At 39.6% G+C, this 13,012-nt stretch overlaps 1 protein-coding gene across 3 annotated transcripts in view; it reads left to right on the plus strand.

Annotated features, from left to right (window-relative positions):
- UBN2 (ubinuclein 2) overlaps positions 1–13,012 on the plus strand; it is a 99,592-nt gene that overhangs the window by 44,636 nt on the left and 41,944 nt on the right. For all 3 annotated transcript variants that reach the window (XM_066262423.1, XM_066262420.1, XM_066262422.1), the window contains 4 exons: positions 1,320–1,809; positions 6,012–6,082; positions 9,336–9,465; positions 12,454–12,572. In XM_066262423.1, coding sequence (XP_066118520.1) covers positions 1,320–1,809; positions 6,012–6,082; positions 9,336–9,465; positions 12,454–12,572 — 810 coding nt within the window. The remainder of the gene's footprint in view (positions 1–1,319; positions 1,810–6,011; positions 6,083–9,335; positions 9,466–12,453; positions 12,573–13,012) is intronic.

Genomic DNA, 13,012 nt, shown 5'->3' on the forward strand with positions numbered 1-13,012 from the left:
AATCTATAACCTATTCATTCAGCAAATGTTTGTTAAGTCCCCTGTTGTGTGCCAGGCACTTTTCTGGTTGTGGGTGCCTAGAACAGGAAATAAAACATGCCTTCAAGGTACTAACAATTTTTTAGGTTATGTAGTGCTCATAGAGGCATATAAGCCATAGAATTTGGGAAAGATTTATCTGTCTGATTGATTCACACGGCTATTCCTGGAATAGAAAGTGAAAAATGATCAGAAGATCGAAGCAGATTGAATAGGATCTGGATAAATAACAGTGATGTACAAAGGCTCACAGCTTGATACAAAGGATTTTGTATTTCTTTGGCAATTTATAGCACAAGCCACATAGGATACAAGTTTGAAGGCTTCTGTGGTTGTAAGGCAACTCTATTTTTAGCAAAAGTACATTTGTTTGCATGGTTGATTCTTTTTTTTTTTTTTTTACAGAGACAGAGAGTCAGAGAGGGGGATAGATAGGGACAGACAGACAGGAACTAAGAGATGAGAGCATCAATCATCAGTTTTCGTTGTGACACTTTAGTTGTTTATTGATTGCTTTCTCATATGTGCCTTGATCAGGGGGCTACAGCAGACCGAGAAACCCCTTGCTCAAGCCAGCAACCTTGGGTCCAAGCTGCTGAGCTTTTTGCTCAAACCAGAAGAGCCCGCGCTCAATCTGGTGACATCCGGGTCTCGAACCTGGGTCCTCAGCATCCCAGTCCGATGCTCTATCCACTGTGCCACCGACTGGTCAGGCTGCATGGTTGATTCTTTAGGTGATTGCTTTATAGATGTGCTAACCAGTGTGAACATTCCAAGAAGAGTATAGTAAATTACACTTCGTATACTTAAAAAAAAATTTTTATTTATTTATTCATGTTTAGAGAGGTGGGGTGTGTGGGAGGAGAGAAAGAGAGAAAGAGAAAGAGAAAGGGGGGAGGAGCAAGAAGCATCAATTCCCATATGTGCCTTAATCAGGCAAGCCCAGGGTTTTGAACTGGCGACCTCAGTGTTCCAGGTTGATGCTTTACCTGCTGTGCCACCACAGGTCAGGCACACTTCGTATACTTTGATAAACCTGAGCTGCATTCAGTTTGTTTTTTCTGTTGACTTTATTCCTTTCATTTCCTTCATTCTAATGTCCATCTACCCATCTACCTTTTATAAGCAGCATGGTGGTGAAGATGCTATTGTAAAAGTATAATTTAATAAGAAAATTTGCTCTTCTGCTTGTCAAATGATAATCTGTGCCTACTTATCTACACGGGGCCTTAATCTGTAAAATCATACATAGCCTAACTGATTATTTGTTTTCTTTACAGAGTTATGGCTCTAAATTCACACAAGTCTGAAAAAAAGAAGAAACGTTATAAAGATTCTCTTTCTCTAGCTGCCATGATACGAAAATTTCAGAAAGAGAAGGATGCGTTAGAGAAAGACTCGAACCCCAAAGTCCCAGTGAACTTAGTGACCAGCTCTCTGAGTAAACCCCTCACCGCTGCTGTAGCATTGGGAAATGACGTCTCAGACTTGAATATGAACAATGCTGATCCGGACCTCCCCATTTTTGTTAGCACAAATGAACACGAACTGTTTCAGGAAGCTGAAAGTGCCCTAAAGATACTGGATGATATCGACTTTGACAGATTACTGGATGCTACTTCTGATGGCAGCCCCCTCTCTGAGTCAGGGGGAGAGAATGGAAACACCACCCAGCCAACCTACGCCTCTCAGGTCATTCCTAAGGTGGTGCCTACACTCCCAGAGGGTTTACCTGTCCTTCTTGAAAAACGTATTGAAGATCTTCGTGTAGTAAGTAGAATAATTCTCTCTCTTTTTTTTTGCAGCACAAATATAACAGTAAATGTATTTTTAAGACAAAAGTAATAACCGACAATCTTAGTACCCATATGAACAACAAACTTTTAATTTCTTTTTAAAAGAAACAGCTTTAGCTGTGTGCATAGGCCCTTGGTTCTTTTCACTCATATTTACTTTTTTTTTTTTTTTTCAGAGACAGAGAGTCAGAGAGAGGGATAGATAGGGACAGACAGGAACGGAGAGAGATGAGAAGCATCAATCATTAGTTTTTCGTTGCAACACCTTAGTTGTCCATCGATTGCTTTCTCATATGAGCCTTGACTGCGGGCCTTCAGCAGACCAAGTAACCCCTTGCTCATCGAGCCAGCGACCTTTGTTCCAAGCTGGTGAGCTTTGCTCAAACCAGATGAGCCCGTGCTCAAGCTGGCGACCTTGGGTCTCGAACCTGGGTCCTCTGCATCCCAGTCGACGCTCTATCTCCTACGCCACTGTCTGGTCAGGCATATTTACATATTTTTTAAAGTATTGTTAGTTTACAATATTATGTTAGTTTCAGGTCAATATAGTGATTCACCATTTATATCCTTTACAATGTGATCACCACACTAAACTAAGTGTAGTAATAATCAACCATCATAGTGCAGAGTTATCATATTATTGACTATGTTCCCCTTCATCTTTTCGCCTGTCTCTCCACACCTCCCTCCCAATAGCAACTCTCAGCTTGGTCTCTATTTCTATGAGTTTGTTTTTGTTTTATTCATTTGTTATAGTGTTATTTTAGATTCTCCATATAAAAGAAATCATATGGTATTTGACTTTGAATTATTCTACTTAGTGTAATAACCTCTAGGTTCATTGTTGTTGCAGATGGTAAGCTTTCATTCTTTTTTATCGCTGAGTAATATTCCTTTGATTATATATACCTCATCTTTTTTTATCCTTTTCATGGAAACCTATGTTGCTTTTGTATCCTGGCTATCATAAATAATGTTGCAGTGGACATAAGGATGCATTTATCTTTTTGAATTTCTGTTTTGGATTTCTTTTTTTTTTCTTGAAGTTAGAAGCAAGGAGGCAGTCACACAGACTCCCGCATGCACTTGACCGGGATCCACCCAGCATGCCCAGCAGGGGGCGATGCTGTGCCCATCTGGGGCATTGCTCTATTGTGGCCAGGCCATTCCAGTGCCTGAGGCAGAGGCCACAAAGCCATCCTTAGCACCTGGGCCAACTTTGCTCCAGTGGAGCCTTGGCTGCGGGAGGGGAAGATAGAGACAGAGAGGAAGGAGAGGGGGAAGGGTGCAGAAGCAGATGGGCACTTTTCCTGTGTGCCCTGACTAGAAATCGAACCTGAGACTTCCACACGCCAGGCCAGCGCTCCACTATTGAAACAACTGGCCAGGGCCAGTGTTTTGGATTTCCTAACATAAATGCCCAGCAGTGGAATTGCTAGGCGATATGGTAGTTCTGTTTTTAGGTTTTTGAAGAGGCTCCATACTCTTCTACATATGGGTTGCACCATTTTAGACCCGCCAACAATACATAAGGGTTCCCTTATCTCAACATCCTCACCATCCCTTGTTATTTGTCGATTTTTTGGTAATAGCCATTCTGACAGGTGAGGTGGTATCTCATTGTGGTTTTGGTTTGCATTTCCCTGATGATTAATGATGAGAAACATCTTTATATGTCCATTGGCCATTTGTATGTCTTCCTTGGGGAAATACCTGTTTATGTCCTCTGCCCATTTCTTTTATCAGATTATTTTTTTGTTATTGAGTTATATGAATTTCTTATACATATTGGATATTAATCCCTTATTGGAAATATCCTTTGCAAACATATTCTGCCATTCAGTGGGTTATCTTTTCGTTTTGTTGATGGTACCCTTCACTGTGCAGAAACTTTATAGTTTGACACAGTCCTATTTATTTTTTTGTTTTGTTTCTCTTTTTCGGGAGGACATAGCCAAGCAGATAGTACTATGATTATGTCAAAGTTCATTGCCTATGTTTTTTTCTAGGAGTCTTACGGTTTCAGGTCTTACATTAGATTTTTAATCCATTTTAAGTTTATTTTTGTATATAGTGTGAGCGAGTGGTCCAGTTTAATTTTTTCTTTACACATATCTGTCCCGTTTTCCCAGCACTTTTGAAAAGACTGTCATTTCTCCGTTGTATATTCTTGCCTTCTTCATCATAGATTAATTGAGTATATAAAGCAAGGGTTTACTTTTGAGTTCTCTGTTCTGTTCTGTTGATCTTTGTGTCTGTTTTCTGTGGAAGATTCATTACTGATGTCTGCATTTCCCTATTTCTTCTTTTAACTATGACATGGTGTGTTGTTTTTTTCAGGAGATGAGAATTCATCCTTCACTAAAATGTGTGTTTCTGTCATAAGCAGTTTGTTCGTGTTGCTCTTTTCTCACTTAAGTGTTCAACTTCTTAACTCTTTTGATTCTTTCTTGAAGTTAAGTTTTCATTCCGGCTTTCTTTTTATATTTTTGCTCCCTACGTATACTTAGTCTTCATCCTTTCTAAAAAGCGTTGAGGCATATCTCAGAAATCTTCTATTTCCAGCATGTGAAGTTGTCAAATAACTTGGCAGGTTGACAGAGTGAGTATGTGACTTGGTCAGATTTTTAAATCAGGCTTGGTGTTTTAGGTTTCATGGAAATCAAAACAAACTATTCTTTGTGATTTCCCCAGTAAAATATGCCTATAGTAGAGTGTCTTGGTTTGTTTATGGTCAGCTGGTTAAGGTGACAAACATAATGATGAAAATGTCATCTTTAATGTCATTGAAACAATTTTTTTTTAATTTTTATTTATTTATTTTTTATAGAGGCAGAGATAGACAGGGACAAACAACAGGAACAGAGAGAGATGAGAAGCATCAATTATCAGTTTCTCATTGACGCGTTGCGACTTTCTTAGTTGTTCATTGATTGCTTTCTCACATGTGCCTTGACCGTGGGCCTTCAGCAGACCGAGTAACCCCCTGCTGGAGCCAGCGACCTTGGGTCCAAGCTGGTGAGCTCTTTTTTCAAGCCAGATGAGCCCACGCTCAAGCTGGCGACCTCGGGGTCTCGAACCTGGGTCCTTCCTCATCCCAGTCCGACGCTCTATCCACTGCGCCACCACCTGGTCAGGCGAAAACAACTTTTTTTTAATTGACAATAGCCCTGGCCAACATGTTGCTGTTAGCATATAGTGAGGTGGGCCTGAGCCCAGCTGCACAGGGTGGTAGTGTTGCACAGCTGAGGTCAGAAGCTTCTGGGCTGAGTTATGGACTACCACTTCCTAGGTCTGTGATTTTGAGGGGCATTGCATGTAATCCCTGTAAGATTTAAGTTCCTTGTTTGAAAAATGGGGATATAATACCAGTGTCATCAGCTCTAATGAGTATTTAACGTGGTACTGGGTATAAAGTATAGAAATGAGACATATTGCAGACAATGATGTCTGTAGACAGTGATACATCTGGTTTCTGTTGTCTTGGAGACCACAGCATGAATTACTAAACAATATAAAAGACAATTAAAATACTAAATCATCTTGCATATAAAATTTTGTGAATTTAAGATTTAGAAAGACGAAATACAGACATAATGGGAAAAAATGGTACATATGCTAAATTTGTTCCATCGCTCTCTAATTGCCTCCTGTGCCAGGCACTAAACTGGTAGTGTCCTCCAGGACACTCTTAGGTTTCATTTCTTTAACCTGCCAGTACGTCTGTTTCAGGGCTCGCAGCAGATGACCAACCACAAAGGAATGTCTGACGTCACAAGCCGAGAAGTCCTGGCAAACTTCCACAAAAGACAATCCTTGGTCCAGCAGCCAATGGGCTAAATGACCCACGACCCTTCCTACCACCCTCCCCCAAAACCCTTGAAACCTGGTCCCAGGCTGTGCCTGGCGCGGGCGACTCTCCCTTATGAGTCAGCCTAGCAGGGTTTCTTTCTTCCTTTCAATAAAGCCTGTTACACTGGTCTTTTCGGACTCTGATGGATTCTAACAGATACCAAGTGAAGAAATTACAGCCCCACCCTCAAAGGGAGCTGATTCTTCAGTATATTAATATGGATGCAAATATGTGTTTATTAAGAGCCATATTGTTGCCGTTTCTCTGCCTTTGGGCCAAGATCAAGTGTCAAGAGTTACATTGTCAATCTTGTGTTTCTCTAGGCTGCCAAACTTTTTGATGAAGAAGGAAGGAAAAAATTCTTTACACAGGATATGAATAATATTCTTTTGGAGTAAGTAATTTACATCTTTGATTAAAAAATACCTTAAAAATTATTTAAACCTTAAGAATTTATTTTAAAATATAGTAGGCCTTTCAGACTCAGACCTGAGTCTCATGCATTAGCCCTTCCCTCTCAGCCTCCCAGCGTGTGTGATGAACAATTGCTTCTCAGAAAAATTCTGCTGCTGCATATGTTGGTTCTCCCGGCCCCTTATGATAATGAGAACTTCCAATACTATAACTACCAGAGCAAGTGACCATTGTACAGATTGAATAGTATTCTAGATTTATATGTATTTTTTGTCATACGTGAAATATATGGAAACTAGAAAGCCCGGCGGTCATACAAAATGACTGCTGTTCTAGATATTATAAATTGTAATTAAAATGATTTGTGCAAAGGTGTCTGCTAATTCAAACTGAATTACCCAGGGCAGGCGGCGAGGACGCCCCTTTGCTTACTGCCCCACGGGATTTCCCCCTTCTACTTGCTTAATTGCTTAAAGTAGAGTGCAATGAAGGAAACCACTGGCGGTACTTTTTTTTTTTTTTTTTTTTGTATTTTTCTGAAGCTGGAAACGAGGAGAGACAGTCAGACAGACTCCTGTATGCGCCCGACTGGGATCCACCCGGCACGCCCACCAGGGGTGACGCTCTGACCACCAGGGGGCGATGCTCTGACCCTCTGGGGCGTCGCTCTGTTGCGACCAGAGCCACTCTAGCACCTGGGGCAGTGACCAAGGAGCCATCCCCAGCGCCCGGGCCATCTTTGCTCCAATGGAGCCTCGGCTGTGGGAGGGGAAGAGAGAGACAGAGAGGAAGGAGAGGGGGAGGGGTGGAGAAGCAGATGGGCGCTTCTCCTTGTGCCCTGGCTGGAAATCAAACCCAGGACTTCTGCACGCCAGGCCGACGCTCTACCACTGAGCCAACCGGCCAGGACGGTGGTACATTTCTTAAGAGCCACCGCTAGCTCAATAAATAAAGGTGATTTAAATAATAAAATGTTAATTCACATGTCAAAGATCTCTTTGTACACAACATTTCTTGTGTAGATCTTTCCATCATTTTTAAGCTCGCCTTGCAGAGGACCATCAATTATTTTTAATTTTACGTCCGTTCTTTCACGAACTCTTGAACAGGCAACATAAAGTTGACCGTGTCCAAATGCAGGCTCAGGTAAAAAAATGCCAACACACTTAAGCATTTGGCCCTGAGACTTATTGATGGTCATAGCAAAGGCAAGTTTTACAGGAAATTGTCTACGTCTCAATTGAAACGGCAACCCTGTTTGAGATGGAGCCAAATCAATTCTTGGAATGACATGTATTTCACCTTTAGAAGAGCCAGTCAAAGACTTAGCTATTATGAGATTATTTTTCAATTGGAGAACCTCTAGTCTTGTACCATTGCAAAGACCCCTTCTGGTGTTAAGATTTCTTAACAGCATAATAATTGCTCCAATCTTTAACCTCAATTTGTGAGGTGGCATGCCAGAAGGCGGGACTATTTGAATGCCGTGGCAACTTCACCCCATTGACTAGTACAGTTACGCAAGCAACCAATAAGCTATCGGCGACAAACAGACACTTAAGCCGCATATAATAAAGATATTTTCCTGGGTAAATGCTTCTTGTCTGCAGCAACCTTTTGCTCAGCTCCCATACAACCCTAGATTCAATGAAAAGGGTTGCCGGTGCTCATCAGAACTGACCCAGATTCCATAATCAGGGATCTGACTAGCTCTTCTTTTTTTTTTCCACTTTAAAGCCCTACGTTTACTAGGTCTGGTCCTTTTCCTGCAACTGAGACAGTTCTTTTTTATTTTACTCATGTGAGAGGGAACAACTGTTTTTCCCCTGGGAGAATCAAAAGACCGTCCTTGGGAAATAACATCCAAATAAGCATAATATTAGCATTCCATGAATAAGCTTCCCTGTTAGTCCTCTCATGTCTATCCTAAAACAAATCTTTTAGTTTTTTTTGAAGCCTATCTATTTTTTTTATTTCATAGAAAGTGTGCCTCTATTTCTATAAGCCTTAGTGTTTAGTAGAATTTTTTTTAAAAGATGGAGTTGGTGGTGTAGGAAGTCATGTTATATATCGCCTGTGGGAAGATGACTGTTTCTAGAATCCTGTGCCATAGTAGTGATCACTAAGTTTTGCATTTCTCTGAATCTTGTCCAGAGGCAAAAGAGATCCTATGTAGACAGGGCTATAAAAGTGAGTTTCCAGCCTATCTACTCACCAAAACCCAATGTTTTTTTCTAGTGCATTACTAGCAGATGGATGGTCCCAGTGTAGTTTCATTCATTTAGAACCTGTAGTGATCTCATGCTCATAATTTATTATCAGAAGTTTGAGGCCCATTCATAGAAACTTTGGTGTATAGAAATATGCTTTTGGGTAGATTTCACTTAAAGAAGGCAAAGGAGTCTGGTGGAAGGAAGGAGGAGGGACCCAAGAAAGTTACCACTTCAAGAGAACCTTTGTTTCTCTATGAAGTAAATGAGAAAAATATCTGAAATTCACACTTCTGTTGCTGTATGTGTTGAGTTGTTTCCAGAGACTTCTTAGACCTTTGAAGATTAGAATTCTTAGGGAAAAAATATTACAGTAGGTATGTGAGGGATGTGTGTTTAAAATAGTCATGCACTGCTTAACAGTGTGGTAACAATTTCATCATTGTGTGAACAAACTTTTTTTTAAATTTTATTATTAATTTTAATGGGGTGACATTGATAAATCAGGGTACATATGTTCAGAAAAAACTGTGTGAACAAACCTTTAAATGCGTAGTTTGTAATGCAGGTCCAGTAAGGGAAACAAAGATGGATAAAACTGTATGTGAAGCCAGAAAATCTGAAATTTTCAACACCTCTAAGGAAAACCCACTCTAAGAACTCATTGAAACTGTATGACTCACTAGTATAGTAGTTGCAGGGGTTGAGGGGGGTATGATATCTCTTTGAGGAAATGAGCTTTTGGTTAATAATGGAGTCCTTGTGCTTTACCTAAAAATGTAGACTTTGCCACTGTCATGAAAACAATTATTTGCAGCTTGTTAGGGATTATATAGTCTCCTCTTAAACTGAACTCATCGAAATTTTCCATAGCATCACTATTTTTTAAGTTTTTCTCTTGAAAAATACTAAGAAATTGTGAAAATGGAAACTGAGAAATGAATCACTTCCTTTGCCTCCTTGTTGTGTGTTGCTAACAAAGAAATTCTGTACTAATTTTTGTTGCTGTTGTTGTTTTGTCAGCATTGAGTTACAGCTACAGGAACTAGGCCCCGTCATTCGTAGTAGTGTCTACTCCCATCTCGAAGCTTTTGTGCCATGCAATAAAGAAACACTGGTGAAACGTCTGAAGAAGTTACACCTCAACGTCCAGGTAAGCAGAGAACAACGATGCCTGCATGGCGGGTTTGATAACCTGCAAAGAGGCTGGTTTCTTTTAGGGGCTTCTGCATATTAATTCTGTTGTAGTCATATTGTATGTATATTAAATGCACGTTGGATCTCCTGAAAAAAACTACTTTCCCATCATTGGTAGGTTTAGGTGAGAAGGCATAGGTCCTTGGGCTGGTAGCTCAACCTGTTCACAGCTAACATAACTTTGCCTTCAGTAATTAATCTGACATACTTATAACTCAATTTTTTTATTCCTGAAATTGATCTAAACAGACATTGTGCAGACCTATGGAGAAAATCACAGGTTGCATGTAAATTTAAAATTTATTTATTTAATCATCCATGTTTTGCTAGATCCCCCTTGACTACAACCTCACTAAGTGATTGTCCAAGTTGAATGCTTCCAGTGGTCAGAAAGTATTTCATTACAATATTAGGAAGTTTTTCCATGCTCTGAGCTAAGTCTGGGTGATTTCTACCCTCTTGGTGCTAATTCTGCATTTGAGTTCATTCACAAATATAATCATTTATCTATTTCACTTTCTTCACCCCATATAAAATACAGTTTTCCATACCTTCATTGTCCTGATTACTTTTCCCTTAATGATTTGTTTGCCTATATAGTTAAAAAGTATTTATAACTTGCAAATAATAGAAAATAACTTGAATGCGATTTAAGACAAAAAAGGGAAATTTTTTTTCTGTGAAGAGAGGTATTTCATGGAATCAAGGACAAGAATGTGGCCGGAAGAATGGGAACTGATTATTTGGATTTACTCTCTCTCTTTCTGCCTCTCTCCCTGCACCTCATTTTTATCCTTTTATGTGCACCTGCAGATAAGATTAATTGATTCTCAAGGTTTTACATTACAGAAAAGCTACACACACAGACTGAGCTCTCTCAGCCAAATCCAAATTCCTGGGACAAAAAAATCTGATTATAATATCTTTGGTCAACCTAAACTTTTCTGGTGGGGGTTGGGAGTCACAGCACAACACGGCTGTTCAAGGTCCACCACAGAACGAACGGGAGAATGCGTGTTGTGTCCTGGATCACTATACTGGGTGTGATCTGGCAGGCACAGACTTCTTGACTACAAGTACTATACCTTTGAATTGAGAAACTAGTTCTTTTTCAGTTCAAAGCAGATTAATGAACAAGTGAGATTTATCTAAGGTCTTAGATTTTGTGTCTATCCCTGGCTCCTTCAGATAGTGACAATAGGAGCTTTCAGCCATTAGTTCAAATGACATAAATGAGTATCAATTAAAAAAAGAACTAGAAGTAAGAAAACAGCTTTCTGCTCATTGTAAAATATTTTCTAAAGACCATGTCAGGTTTGATATTTGAAGTTATTTAATATCACTATTGGCTGTGGAAGAAAGGCATTTATCTTACCATTGATTTTCTTTATGTGGTTTTATCACACATTTTTGTGAACATAAATATTATGTTATTTGATTTTGCATGTTTTTGAGCTTCATATATATTGAGTCAACACTGTCTGTTTTCTTCTGTAGCTTGCTTTTTTGCACTCAACATTATGTACCTCAGATTTATCTGTCTTTACTTGTGGTGGGACTCCATACGGTTCTGCCACTGTGTGAACAGGGTTCCATTGTATGAATACATTCCAATTAATTTCTTCATTTTGCCTGATCAGGCAGTGGCGCAGTGGATAGAGTGTCAGACTGGGATGTGGAGGGACTCCGGTTCGAGACCCCAAGGTCGCCAGCTTGAGTGCGGGCTCATCTGGTTTGAGCAAGGCTCACCAGCTTGAGCCCAAGGTCGCTGGCTTGAGCAAGGGGTCACTCAGTCTGCTGTAGCCCCCTGGTCAAGGCATATATGAGAAATCAATCAATGAACAACTAAGGAGCTGCTGCAACAAAGAATTGATATTTCTCATCTCTCTTCCTTCCTTCTGTCTGTCCCTATCTGTCCCTCTCTCTAACTCTCTCTGTCACAAAAATAAAAAATTTCTTCATTTTACTGTTAATGGACATTTGGGTTGCTCCCAGAAAGATAATCTCTGCTATGAAATTCTCAAAAAGTGATCACCCAGGAATCATGATGCTGGATGCTCACAGTTTTAAAAATTATATTTTATAGCAGATGCTATCATATTATAGTAATATTTATTAATTGGTATACCTAAAGGAAGAAAATGCTTATTAGTAATAACGTTTGTTTATATTAATAAGGTAAATGTTATTAATAAATGTTTTCATTTGTAAAATATACCTGCCACAACATAGTAATTTCATTCCTAAACCTTCTCATCAGAAATTGTGGTTTAAAATTATTTGTGTCAGTGAAGAAGAGCAAAGTCTTATAGTATTTCTGCACCTATGACAGGAATAAAGTTATCAGATACAAATTTTCTTGCTTTCCTTTTTGCCCTGAACCCACATGAATAAGAGTCTCCCAGTTTCCATTTTCATTTTGGCCTAACCTTGCATTTTTGCTTGCAATGTCAGTTATATTTACTAACAATAAACAAGAGAACAGGATGGTGATGTCTTGTTGGTAGTCTTCCAAACCAAATCGTGGGTGCAGTGTTCCAAAGCAGCATCTCTCCTTGTGGTACGACTGGTTGCCTATCAAATGGGGGTTAACCAGCTGTCTGCACAAGTAGATTTTGTTCTATATTTAATCATTTGTATTACATTTGGGGTGTCATCTGATTTATTGGCCAAACATGGGGCAATTCTAAGAATGTAAAGGAACACTACCAATAATTATGCTGGGGCAACAGGCAGACCTTGAGACTCCTCGGCTATCTGGAAAGTATGGTCCAAATTTTATGTCCAGAGTGTATTATGAAAAGTCAGTGTTGTAGAAGAAATGACCATGTTTAAATTTGGTAACATTTGTATCTAAAACATAAATTTCATCATTTGAAGATCTGCTTGCAAAATGAGTTTTGTAAGTACGTTTGAGAAAACTTTTAGTTTGTTTTTTTCTCAGGATGATCGTTTAAGAGAACCTCTACAAAAACTGAAACTGGCTGTTAGCAATGTTATGCCTGAACAACTATTTAAATACCAGGAGGACTGCCAGGCTCGGAGTCAAGCTAAATGTGCCAAGTATGTACCTGTTCTGTTTGGACCGGCTTTGCATTTGAGAAATATTTTTAGATGTTTGGGGTTGGTCCTAAGTGGGCTTCATCACCTAGTATTCCATTGAAATGGTATATGTGGGTCTTTACACCGTATGTGAGTATTATACCAATAGGTGTATCTGTATGAAAATATTTAAATATTATCTGTTAAGCACGGGCTCATCTGGTTTGAGCAGATCTCACCAGCTTGGACCCAAGGTCGCTGGCTTGAGCAAGGGGTCACTCGGTCTGCTGTAGCCCCCCGGTCAAGGCACATAATGAGAAAGCAATCAATGAACAATTAAGGTGTTGTTACGAAAAACTGATTGGTGCTTCTCATCTCTCTCTGTTCCTGTCTGTCTGTCCTTATCCCTCTCTCTGACTCTCTGTCTCTGTAAAAAAAATTAAAAGAAAAAGAAAACGCAG

This window comes from Saccopteryx bilineata, chromosome 2 (genome assembly GCF_036850765.1).
Source record: "Saccopteryx bilineata isolate mSacBil1 chromosome 2, mSacBil1_pri_phased_curated, whole genome shotgun sequence".
Classification (NCBI taxonomy): domain Eukaryota; kingdom Metazoa; phylum Chordata; class Mammalia; order Chiroptera; family Emballonuridae; genus Saccopteryx; species Saccopteryx bilineata.